The sequence below is a fragment of the Pleurodeles waltl genome, chromosome 7, assembly GCF_031143425.1.
Source record: "Pleurodeles waltl isolate 20211129_DDA chromosome 7, aPleWal1.hap1.20221129, whole genome shotgun sequence".
Classification (NCBI taxonomy): domain Eukaryota; kingdom Metazoa; phylum Chordata; class Amphibia; order Caudata; family Salamandridae; genus Pleurodeles; species Pleurodeles waltl.
In genome coordinates this window covers 156235268-156248838 of record NC_090446.1, presented here as the reverse complement: position 1 = coordinate 156248838, position 13571 = coordinate 156235268, and the positions used below count along the sequence as shown (strand labels likewise).

At 43.6% G+C, this 13571-nt stretch overlaps 1 protein-coding gene across 1 annotated transcript in view; it reads right to left on the bottom strand.

The window, feature by feature from the left end:
• The window catches only part of APCDD1L (APC down-regulated 1 like), a 162248-nt gene that overhangs the window by 14777 nt on the left and 133900 nt on the right, over positions 1–13571 (bottom strand). The window contains exons 2-3 of the mRNA XM_069243439.1: positions 11317–11491; positions 7459–7987 (exon numbers count right to left, since the gene is read on the bottom strand). Coding sequence (XP_069099540.1) covers positions 7459–7987; positions 11317–11491 — 704 coding nt within the window. The remainder of the gene's footprint in view (positions 1–7458; positions 7988–11316; positions 11492–13571) is intronic.

The following is a 13571-nucleotide window of genomic DNA, read 5'->3' as shown; positions in this document are numbered from 1 at the left end:
CTGGCTTTAAAGAAATATTGATACTAATGTGAAGCATTACAAGAAAATAGCATGGCAATAGATATGTATTTGTGTAGAAGCAAAGAACTGTTAAATATTTGTGGAGGTTAAAATGTCAGGTGAGCACTGTCAAGACAGACCTGAGCCCTCATAGGTTACTGCCTTTTTACCATCTGTGCTGCTGACGGAGAAAAACAATACACATTACCTAATTACCTGAAACACTCTAATACCAGTTTAATGTTATGCGTGTGTCCCTGAAAGTTCAAGCCTAGGCAGCTGGATAAATAAACACGTTTTCACAGCTGAATTTTTGTGAAAGCACACAACTTCTGCCTAATCAGAACATGTACTCCAGGCTTCCAACATGAGGGGTGTAGTCAAAGTTCCTCTCTAGTGGTCCTCACATAATTGTCTGCTGACAGCTGTACTCTCAAATCAGACCATAAAAAGTTTGGGTGGAGCTGGGGATAAGCCTGGCTTTTCTTGCAGCCAAAGCCTCATGCTACCTAACTGGCTGGAAACATTGGCTCCTAAAATCAGGTCAAGTGTTCTGCAGCTAGGAAAACTTGGTATGGGAACACGTTATTAGGTAAATTGGTACGCTTGGGTATCACCCTCATAATTAGGCCCTTAATATCAACAACCTAAAAAGCTTGTTTTTTTCATTTTTATTTAAATTACCACAATTTTTACTGCCTGAGTCCCATCGATCGTTCTTGCCTAATTCAGGTTTGGATGTTTTCTTAAACTCTTTCCGAAAGTGTGCCACCTGTCCTTGTGTAACCATCACAGTGGACAATATGGGAAAAAGAGACAGCTGTTTGGCCCCAATGGTATGTGATAGTCTTCCATCGTAATAGGACTGGAAGGCTCTTTTCCTTACATTTTATGATTTTATGCTGTAAAATAGACAAATAAATAATCCAGCTGTTTCAATGGTAATGCCAGAACTATTTATTTCTTTTAAAGTTTAATTCTTAGCCCAAGCCAAAAAATTTAAGAGAATCAAGGCAACCCGTTTTTTTCAAAATAGTAAGTCCCTTTGTGTGTGATTATCCCCATGAGATTGAATCTTTTTTGTTTGATCATAAAACTATGCTCGACAGCTTCGAGACTGTTAGACAATAACTCTTTGGTGGTCATGCTGGAATCCATGTTGACTATGGATCTACTCCAAACAGTGTGCAAACCCCCACCCACACGTGGTGGCAAGCTGCAGCATTGGGCTACTCTTGTCTAACCACATGCTCTTCTTTCTAAGGTTGGTTCCCCTTGAACGCTAGTAAGGGTGAATTAGTGGGAGAAGAATCATTGATGCAGGGTGCGCACTAGACTGTTAGACACTCTGTAGGGAATATAGATACTTTTATTGCTACTTCCATATTTTAGTGCAAAAAAAACCCAGTAGGGTTATTGAGAAAGCATCATGTCCTTGAGCTATCCAACACTTTCCGGGCCTCCTAAAAAGCCTAACTGATCTGGGTCAGTCTTCATGACGATGACCCCTAAGCCCCTTTCTTAGTGCCTACACTGTAGGTAATGTGTGTTTTCTGGAAAGAGAAGATTTCGAAATATAATGCACCTTACAACAACACAATTGGAAAGTGAAATGGATGTGTAATGTTTCCAACAATGTTATGCGACTACAATCAAAACACGCATGTTACAACCACAGCAGGAGCTATGCATCACTTACCTTAAATCTGGTTGCCTCTTTCACTATGCCACAGCCAAGGGTTATCAATGTAATCAGGATCCCCAGACCTCAATATCCACTGATGTTATGCCTTGAATGATGAATCCCCACTTCGTGGCAGGCTTCTCTGAAGCGCCTCGAAGCGACAGAGTTTTGCAGTGGATGGTATACAAACCAATAAACTTAAACAAGAAGTCATGACCAGGTTTGCTCTGGGCTTGAGACACTGAAGTGCTCCGAAAAGACTTTGGAATACAAGTAGGATCACTGCATGGGGGAGGAGAGGTACACACTGGAGGAAGACAAAGGATGCTAAATGCTGATTGGCTTGCCAACCCCTTCTAACAATAATACAGCTCCCTGATCTCACTGCTTCAGGGCCATCCAGAGACGTCAGATGACTCAAGAACAAGTAATGCAGAATTCCATGAGGAAATTCCAGGGGGCTGGAATTATCGATACAGAATGGATTTTCCTCATGGAGTTTGTGCAATTGTGAGTTATGCTCTATGGTGAATAACTGTGTGGATCAGGTTTTATTGGGCAGAATTCTATACAGGTATTCTCGGTTAAATGTGGATTCATGTTCAAGTTTACCAGATATGCTGAGCTGGTGGTAAATGTGAGATGGTTTTTTTTTGGGGGGAGTAATAAAAGGGGCTCTCAAAAGGATGAGGACGGGAAGGGGAGACTGTGCCACTGCGGAGAATTAGGGAATGGCTGGAAAAAGAGTTAGGCTGCAATGCAGACCTTTACTCACAGCAATTTTATTGGCTTGAGTTTTGAGACTGTAAAACTGGGTCTGGTGATCCCGCACCCAGTAAATCCAGGCGAGGGTACACCAGCCCACTTGTGATCAGAGGGAGTGGAATTTTACATGGGAATTCTGTTCAGTCCAACTAGTAATTGGAACACCAGCGATCAGTTGCTAGTGCATTGATTATCTTAGGTAGAGCCTCGACAGCGCTTGCACTGTCTCTCAATCTGTTGTAGACAGTTTGTGGGCTAACAGCCAGCCGGCCCACTGGCTTTTTATTAGTTATTATGCTTGTCCCTTAAAAAGCCTTGCCTGAAATTGGTTAATGTCCCTTCTTCATCCCTCCTTATCGTCCTTTGCTTTCTCCCACGGAGCAGCATTTAACTTCTCTATCATTCCGCTTTTGTTTTGATACGTTCGTTTTCAGAGACTTCCTTATTTTATTTTTCTGGATGCACAGGTTGTTTGCTGCTATTCCTTGTTTCTTTTAAGATCACATTATTTTTTGTTTTGATGCAACTTAGACCCCTGCTGCGCCCCTCTCCCAGAATGCCTGCTGAAGTACTTGGACCCATATTTATACTTTTTTAGCGCTGCATTTGCGTCATTTTTTGACGCAAAAGCGGCGCAAACTTGCAAAATACAATTGTATTTTGTAAGTTTGCACCGTTTTTGCGTCAAAACGCGCCGCAAATGCGGCGCTAAAAAAGTATAAATATGGGCCTTAATCTCCCAGTGTAGAGACCCTCCTTACCCGACCCTGTTTTTCACATTTTCTTAATAAATGTTTGTGTTTGCCGTGCCTTTAAATCGGAGCTGCACTGATCGGGGATGCTTTTTCGGTGAGTGCGGGAGTGTTTGTTGCGCCCCTCTCCCCCGCGTGCCTGCAGGGGTACATGGGCCCATATTTATACTTTTTTAGTGCTGCATTTGTGTCATTTTTTGACGCAAAATCGGCGCAAACTTACAAAATACAAATGTATTTTGTAAGTTTGCGCAGTTGGCGTCAAAAAATGACACAAATGCAGCACTAAAAAAGTATAAATATGAGCTATAATCTCCCTGGGGCAGTCCGTGAGAGCAATAGTTGGCCACCGCCCCAGCCGGTAGGGATTTACTTATGTTGTGTTTGTTTTAAACGCGCTCAGCTGACAGCATTTTCATTTTTGACCCCACGTGGTATTTACATTTGTGAGTTGTGTCCGGCATGTCACAGTGTTTGCACTCAGCTGGCAGCATGTTTTCCCCACTCACACACATTTTTTGGGGTCGTTGCTCTCTCCGACCCCTCCTCCAGGCCCTCTCCTCTTTTTCAACAGAGAGGATCTGTGCCACACAGCCTGCAGTTTTACCTTAAAGTGAGACCTTCAGCCTCCTCAGAATTATTTCAACACATTTTTAATCATATTTTTTTGGAATATTTTTATTCTCTATATCTAATCATAACGAGTTAAATGCTTCTTGTGCGTCTCTTGACATTAGTTTTGTTGATTTACAAGGGCTAAGCTCCCGTGAAAGTAAATCCCAGCAGCATTTGTCTCTGTTTTGCACAAACCAATATTTCTGCAGCAATGTGGCTGGTCTCACCTGACGCTACCTTTGGCTATCTAGGATGTAATTTAGCGAAGTTTCTAGTTACAGTTTTGGTGAATATTCACGTTAACGAGTCTGTTGTTAAGGCTGCTTACAGAGCTCCGTTGCTGTCTACTGGCTTACTCAAAATCACGTCTTAATTATTTCACGCCTTTAAAACTTCATGATATAATGAATTACTAAAATGCGCTTTTACACATTTAAAAAACAGTATTTTGAGCCACTTCTGGGATTATACCACTAAGAAATGTCGCAAATTACACAATGATTTTGCGCACGCTAGTTGTTACTTGACGTTCTGTAGCAAAAGCCTGTCCCTATCAATTCATTCTAATTTGAAACTGGCGTCCTTCATTTATGTGGGCATGCATTTGGCACTTTCCAAGCACTCACACGAGTGGAACGGATGAATGGATGTGGCTGACTTTGTACAATGCCTTCAGTCTTACGTAAGAGGTGGGTTTGGCGCTTGTTGTGGCGGCATGATTTGCTCCACAGGGGAGAGTGGATTCGCAACCCTGTTCTCTGTTGCCCTTGCTGTCTGTCGGAATCTTGGTTATGGGAGGTGACTGGTGAGAAAAGATTGTTTAGATGAGCTGTTTTCGCATCCTGCAAAGCAGATCACTCTGTTCCAAAGTGCTTGGGAAACAAGAGTGAATGATTGCTCTTCCTGGTAACTTATCATGAGTAGTCATTCTAGGAAACAACATTCAAAGGTATGTCACTGACATACCATATAGTTCCACTACACAACTTCACACCACACCACACAATTCCACAACAAACACCTGCAATGTAACACATCTCTCCCTTGAACCCCCAACAACCCTGTCAACTACTCCACACACCCATTGCCCCTCTCATCTCTCCCTCACACTGCCACTACCTCCTCATCTCTCCGTCCCACTGCCCCTCTCATCTTCCCTCACACTGCCACTACCCCCTCATCTCTCCGTCCCACTGCCCCTCTCATCTTCCCTCACACTGCCACTACCTCCTCATCTCTCCGTCCCACTGCCCCTCTCATCTTCCCTCACACTGCCACTACCTCCTCATCTCTCCGTCCCACTGCCCCTCTCATCTTCCCTCACACTGCCACTACCTCCTCATCTCTCCGTCCCACTGCCCCTCTCATCTCTCCCTCACACTGCCACTACCTCCTCATCTCTCCGTCCCACTGCCCCTCTCATCTTCCCTCACACTGCCACTACCTCCTCATCTCTCCGTCCCACTGCCCCTCTCATCTTCCCTCACACTGCCACTACCTCCTCATCTCTCCGTCCCACTGCCCCTCTCATCTTCCCTCACACTGCCACTACCTCCTCATCTCTCCGTCCCACTGCCCCTCTCATCTTCCCTCACACTGCCACTACCCCCTCATCTCTCCGTCCCACTGCCCCTCTCATCTTCCCTCACACTGCCACTACCCCCTCATCTCTCCGTCCCACTGCCCCTCTCATCTTCCATCACACTGCCACTACCTCCTCATCTCTCCGTCCCACTGCCCCTCTCATCTTCCCTCACACTGCCACTACCTCCTCATCTCTCCGTCCCACTGCCCCTCTCATCTCTCCCTCACACTGCCACTACCTCCTCATCTCTCCGTCCCATTGCCCCTCTCATCTCTCCCTCACACTGCCACTACCTCCTCATCTCTCCGTCCCACTGCCCCTCTCATCTTCCCTCACACTGCCACTACCCCCGCATCTCTCCATCCCACTGCCCCCCTCATCTCTCCCTCACACACCTATCTCCTCTCTAAACTGCTGCTCATACATACTAAGTACAATTTGTTTCCTGTACCTTTTCAAGGTTTTCATCCCTTAAACCCACACTCTCCTCTTCTTCCTAGTTTGCATCTGGGTACGCAGGTCCTCCCTCTTTATGCTTCTGTGGCCTGGTCTCTCCTTCTTTCTCTCTTTCTCACACTCTTTCTGCTCCTCTGTCTCAGGTTCATTCACCACTTCCTGCACAAAATACCTCTCCATCTCTATCTTCATTTCTGTCTATTTTGTGCAGCTCTCACCCCTATCTATTCACCATGCCACATAATTCCACTTAACAAATATTCTCCACACGGCACAATTCCACAATTACAAATTGCGATACAGCCAACATAATTCCACACCACATACATCCACTACACTCCAAACCAAAACACATTGGGGAAATAAATTTTTATTTACAACACCAACATATTTAACTCTCGCAAATACTAGACCTATTGCATTGGAAATCATTGCAAATGTTTGTTTTTAAATCCTGTGGCCCATTGTCATGGTGTCAAGGAGGTCACAGGAAAAGAACCCTGAACCCTTCACTGCGGAAAAATAATTTTCTTCAGCATTCTAATGCATGATTTTGGTGACAGAGAAAAAAGTAGCCGTTGCTGCTGCTGCATCACGCGCCTTAAAAGGGACAGTTGATCCATGAGCTTGAAATACTGAAGAAAGGGATGTCGCATGGGTGACAAGGACACAATTAAAATGTAGGTCCAGCTTTACAAAGGTTGCGCATTACGTTTGCATGACTTATTTAACTCAAACCCAACACAAAAACCTCTTTCTGATTTCCAAACCAATAAAATGGCAATTTGTGTTGGTTTATAACAAAAAGTAACAAAAAGCAGTTCAAAGCTCTGCCATGCACTACAATGAGTCAGGTAGGTGCTCCATCTATAGAATGTGATGAAAATCCATTTTTAACACAGACTTGTAGACATGGATTTCTGTCAAAGTCCTGGGCATTCCTACGGCTGGCATAACAAGGAAAAATATCTTTATTTCTCCTCGTTTTTTTCCTCTTTAGCCTTAAAGCATAGTTTTTTTTGCAGAAAAGAACCTGTTTCTGCACAAATCTATGCAGACACCTTTGCACCATGACCCAAGGGTGCCTGCATTGGATCATGGCTGCACAAACTGTGCCAGTGAGAGAGAGAGGCCAGATCTGTGCCATTTCTTTGCATATACAGCGCAGCTCTGCTCTTTCCTGCTCATGCCACACAGCATGGGGACTTGCTTGCTGTCCTACGCTGCATATACGCTTACTAAATCTGGTCTCTATTTCCCCAACAAACAAGTGCCTCTAATATCTGGCCAGGCTTAGACAGACTGTTAGGTGTCAGACAGTTTTGGCTGACTCTTCCCCAACCCAAAATAAAAGCTTTTCATAATGCAAAGGTCTGTCAGAAACATGACAAATTCCTTAACTCACTGACTACCTCAGGTGATGAGAAGCCATTGTGTTTTAACATCTAGCACAAGAGACATTTCTTCAAAGCATGGCCCGTAAGCCTGTGCTTAAATTTCTTACTGCTAGACATTAGAAGATTCTGAAAGCCAGGAGAATGGAGAAGCCTGACCTAAATGATACATTGCTACTAAAATTGCTGATGTATTACATTGCTTACCAAGGCGCTCTGCAGGGGACGTTGATAGCCTGTTGGACGGTAGTGGATCCTGTCACGCTTCTCCGTATGAATGTCCCCCAGAAACAGCTCTGCCACCATCATTCCCTGCTTCTGGTGGTATTGCTTCTCCAGTCGAACCAGGCTGAGCTCATGCATGGTGAAGCCTAAGGCGGCCGTGCAGTCCCGCTCTGCTTTGGCGCTGAGGAGTTCATAAACTGTTCCTGGGGTCCAGGGCCGGCCCCAGGGCACCGCCCCGGCACAAGTACCATTTAGCAAAGCCGCAGCCTCCTTCATTGCCTTCTGGCTGTGGAAGACAATGCCCACTTTCTGTAGGTGGTACTCTGCCTCTGTCGCTCCTCTTATAATCCAGGACGCTTGGCGCAGGCGGATCTTGCCCTTGATCACCAAGGAAAAGGAAGGGTCTCGACAGTGTCGGTCTGTGTAGTAGAACTGGTAGGCCTTAAAGAAGCGGTTGGGATAAAAAGTGTAAAATCTGGTGAGGAACTCCGGCCCAGGGCGGACTTCACACCTGCAACAGAGAAAAAAGCAGAGATCCATGAGTACCCCATTTGGTGTGGTTAGCTTAATAATAACTTTTTTGAGGGTTGAATTGCTTTAAAATTAAGTATGTTCCAGTCTGTCAATAATCAATCAATCAAAGATTCTTGGAGTAGAGCCACTTCGGATCAAGAGCGAGAATGAAATAAGGAATGATTGGTTGCTTTATTAGGGACACGCCCAGTTTTCTTTTAGCCAATTAGCTTTCCGAGAGGAGACAGCACCCTTTATCGGTCGGGCACAGGTCAGATCAGTGTGTCTCCGAAGGGGCTGGTACTGGCAATGGGCTAGTACTCTTGAAATCTCTCATGCAGAGCTTCAGTCAGACGTGCAAGGACAAAAGACAAAATACCACAAGTACTTGCCACAGTTTGGGAGGTGTGAAGTGGACTCAGGGCAGAAATCACAGGTTTCATCCCTCCTCGCAAGGGGTGGCTGCCAAATTCTAGATATTAGTTTAACCACATGTAATAGTGATGAAACTCAAAGAAAAGTAATGCAAATAGTTTATGCTGCACAAAGAGCTTTCAGATTTTTTACAGCGAGGCTTGGGTAGGACACAAACCTCCCCATTATAAGTGGCCTATTATGACCCCCACCAGTTTCCCCCTCAGAATTACCATTACAGTAGATCCCAGTAATTTCAAAAAGAGGGGAATAATTATATTTGTGTAAATATATTTTTGGGGAATAACATATGAGAATCGGGCTTAGTGTGCTAATTCCTACCTCCAGAGACTTGGCATGCTTGCAGGAGATGAACTCCTAACCTTTACATTGACCATCAGAATTAAAGGGACACTTGTGGTGAGGGCCTAAGAAGGGTCTCTGGTACTTAAAAAGATGCACATATTGTCAGACAACAAGGTCCTCACAGGCTTTCTCTGTTTCTGCGGTTCTGTGTGAGTCAGGGATGCCTTAGCGCACAGTTTGTTCTGGCACTATCACCTCATTGTCCTAAACTCACACCTCATTTACTAAAGATTTTTCCTGGTTGAAGACAGTCTTTTAATAGACTTTAGCCCAAGAAAGGCACCCAGATTAATAAAAGGATTTCCTTACTCTCTTGGGGAAATGTATTAACACTCTTACAAGAGTGGGGACACCCTTCTTACTGAGAACAGCGGGTCTTTCATGTGTTCTTCTGTTGCTTTTTGGTATCTCTTTTAGATTACAGTGTCTCAAAGGGCTTTGAAGCAGGTTAAAAGCAGCATGTTGGGGGTCACATGATGCACCTACACTAATAAAGACTTGGATGAATGGATAGATGGATGGATGGAGGGATGGGTGGATAGATAGATAGATAGATAGATAGATAGATAGATAGATAGATAGATAGATAGATAGATAGATAGATAGATAGATAGATTAGTATCTGAGTCCATGTCACCCTACAGACTAACTAATGTTTTGTAATGATGTAGCATAAAGTCATAACTACTATTACCGCAGGCATGACACCAGAGGGGTACTGTTGTCTATAACTGTACTGCTGTTTTATTACAACGCCCTTCCTGGTTAATCTTATTGAATCTGTTCAGAAATAGATAACACATTTGGGTAAAAAAACTAATAAAAAGAACTAGAGTATAACTAATGAAACACATGAACACAAAGGAAATGTAGAGAGTTAAAAATCATTAAGGAAGAAATAAAAGTCAATAAAATAAATAGCATGCTTTTCTAAATAGATCTGTGCTCATAAAATGTAACCCCTTTGTTGATTCCTTGCTCCAACACCCCAAATACCGGTTCTTTCTTACCCGTTCCCTCTCACTCTGGTCCCTTTAAATTTTAAGTATTTTTCCAAGGTGTGCAGGAAACTGTGCTATATCTGCCTGCCTACTCTCCTAACCTTCTACATCACTGCACCTCCACTCATGCTCCGCACAAAGAAAGTATTTAAATGTTTCATTACTTCCCAAAATGCAATGTGGACAATCATTTATTTACAATTTACTATGTTGACCCTTTTTCGTATTTTGTTTTGTTTTTCTTCTTACTTTTACTTTATGATATACTGCTCAATCTGGAGACTTCAGAGTAAAATTTTCATATTTTATGATGAATACAAAGTGTGGGAGGTTGTATTGATATTATCGTAGTTTTTTTTAATGTGAACATTAGAAGCATTTTTCAGACATTATATTTCTACTCATGCATGATGGAATATATAAAAGTAGACCCTTGCATTTTCTTATTTAACCATTTAGGGCCCAGCTGCCTGTCTCCAATACACTTCTGGGGTGGGGTGACAACTGGACTTGTGTATTCCCTCTAAACAGCCACACACAAAGGGAACTTAGGTGTGACTGATAGGCCATCAACTTCCTGATTGGCTATCCTGGACAGGGTGGGAGTGAGGGGCTGACACCTACAGCTGAATGGACAGTGTCATGCCACACTCAAAGGACTGCTTACGCCCCATATAGTGAGCCTGGAGCCACTTTTCTGTGCTACCTGCTGCCTACTACCCTCTTGCCTGGGAGAGAGAAGGACTGGACCTACATCTCTACAGCCCTGAACCAAAGTAACTCCAGTGGCTTGCTGGCTTGCCTCCTGTTTTTGGAAGTCTCAGGGACACAAAAGACTTCCAGCTCACCAGCTAGAGCTCTTGGACCTATCTTCAACCAGCTCCTGACCCAAAAGATGTGCCTCTCTCATCCTATACCCTTGTAAGTGGTGTTTGGCTCCTGAATTCAAGCTTTTGCGCTCTTCACGAACAGGCCTGCTCTTAATGGAGCTGTGCCACTAGCGAAGAATCAGCTCAAGACTGTGCAAGCTCGTCTCTTCGCACAGCAAGTATCGCCACTTGTGACCGCAAGACTGTAGCCTGCCCCATCCAGAACACCCGGCCAACTCTTCGCACTCAAGGACTACCGCCAGCAACACTCTCCTTGTACCCGGCAAACTTCTTCCCCGTGAACAGGACTCTTGGCTCAACTTCTATATACGCTTACATGCTTATTAGCTCAAGACATCTAAAATGGATTTAACATTTTGAATATTCAGATACAGTAGGTACAAATAGGCAGTGGACTGTTCCCACGTTCGTTAATAGCCTGGTTGTCATTTCAGGGGTATTTGACAAAAGGCCTGTCATTGGCGAAAATAAGTACTCCTGCAGTGCTGCCTCCTGCTGCCATCAATACTTTTGTTAATCAGTCCAATTATTTCTCTCTGCCTCATTCCTTTATATGAAGGATCAGGGTATGCAAATAAACAGGCAAACTCCACGTAGCACATGCATTTTCATCTACATTCACAGTGAGGGTTAAATTGTGGGCAATTCATACTCACCCAGTGGATATCCAGTGACCGTCCAGTCTGGGAGGGAGTGGTGCTGCAATCCGGGCCCCGTCCTGCAGATGGCGCAGTTGGTACTGACAACGAGGCTCCCAGTGAAGCTTTCCTGTGCTGTGATGCTTCCTCTGACGCACTGGGACTTCCCACAGTTTACTGCCAGATGCAAAGGCTTAAAAACAAAACAGATACGTTGGAACTCAAATATAATCTCTCTTGCATGTGCTGCCAAACGCATATACATACATTGATGTTTATTCCACGTTTAACACGTACACGCTCTGCATATAGTCAGTATAAGTGACAGAGATAGCAGTGACGCAGTGCAAAACGATGCCCCACGTGGGTTGTTTATTTACTCATACTGCATTATTTCTGTATGCTTCCTGTATTTTTTATTGCATCCCATCCGATTTCTGTATTCAAAATTTGATGACTATTTTGAAAAAGATTTTCCTTGTGCTCTTGCGTTCTCTCTTGTCAAGGAATGTCTCGCGCTTGACTAAATTGTACGTCACGCAGTTTCTCCTTTTAATTAATTCCTTCGCTTCGTATTTATCTCGTGTGATTTAGGAGAGTAATAATGGATCTCTGAGGCGCGCCAAAGATATCAAACAGTGAAATAAAAACCAGGGAACGCCACTTGGAACACAGTCTGAGATGCTGTGAAGGAGCCTCCAAGTCGTTTTCTGGTGGTGGGGAGGGTGGAGGGATCTGTGAGCGCTAACGATAGGCGCCAAGAAGCCCTTCAATTCAACACGTGTGATGGGTGTAGCACTGGTGTGTCTATCGCCGGAATATATTCTAATATAAATGTTGTGATCATTCCGTTGGGGTTCATAATAAAAAATCTAAGCCCAATGTAGCAATATTTTATTTAGAACATTGACCCAGATTTAAGCAAAGTGATGCTTCACATCGTAAAGCGCCACTTTTCCACCCCCCCCCCTAATGCCACCATGTATGTGCCATATTTAAGATATGGTGCACCATGGCGGTATTAGGAACAATAGCGTCAACATTTTTGACACTATTGTGGTGCTTTGATCCGCTAAAGTAAAAAATTCTAATGCTAGTAGAGCAAAGTGCAGGGAGGCCCATTGATTCCAATGGGTGCATCCTTTTAACGCCTGCTTTCAGATTTCATTGCGCCATTTTTGCAGGTCTCCTTGAGCCAGAATGCCCCCTTTGCATACATTATGCATGGCGCATGCATAATGTGGTGCAAAGGATTGCAACGTGGAGCAATGCATGCTTTGCGCCACTTTGTAGATAAAGCACAATGGTTTTGGCACTCTAACGCCACATTAGCATCAGACAAATGATGCTATTGTGGGGTTAGATGGCGCAAGGCCATCCTTAAATTTGAGCCATGGTATTTACGCCAGACACTATTTCTGTATGTGTTATTATTACATGCAACAGTGTGATGTGCAGTTCCATTGAATAAATGAAACAAAAAGACTAATAAAGAGGCTTTGTTCCAACTATTAGAAATGATAATGTTCCCATAACTGGTTCCAACATGAGGGCGTTTTTAATTGAACTAATATAAAACAGTGTGTCTGGACCGCAAACCATCCCACTCGGGCTCGATATCAAGTAACTTCTGAGTGATTTAAGTGTCATTCACTAAAGCCTTCTTGAACTCCAGCCTTGCTGTATTCACTCATCATCATATCAAATATATTTAAAAATTCCAGTTTTTAACTGTAAGAAGTTGGGCATGTATGTACTATCTCAAAGTGAGAGATAGTGTGCACAGAGTCCAAGGGATCCCCTTAGAGGTTGATAGTGGCAAAAGTAGATTATACGAATGCTCTATTTTGTGATAGTGTGGTTGAGCAGTAGGCTTATCAGAGGGTAGTGTTAAGCATTTGTTGTACACACACATGCAATAAATGAGGAACACACACTCAAAGACTTAACTCCAGGCCATTAGGTTTTATATAGAAAAATATATTTTCTTAATTTCTTTTAGAACCACAAGATTCAATATTTGAGGTAAGTACATAAAATGCAAGGTACTTCACACAGGTAAGTATAGAACATTGATTTTAAACAGTAGTACACACAGTTTTGGTTGAAATGGCAAAAAGCTATTTTAAAAGTGGACACAGTGCAACCATCAACAATTCCTGTGGGAGGTAAGTTTGGTTAGGTTTCTCAGTTAAGTAAAGCACTTACACAGTCAGTCTCCTGGGCATAGGCAGTCTACCGTTGGGGGTTCAAGGCAACCCCAAAGCCACAGC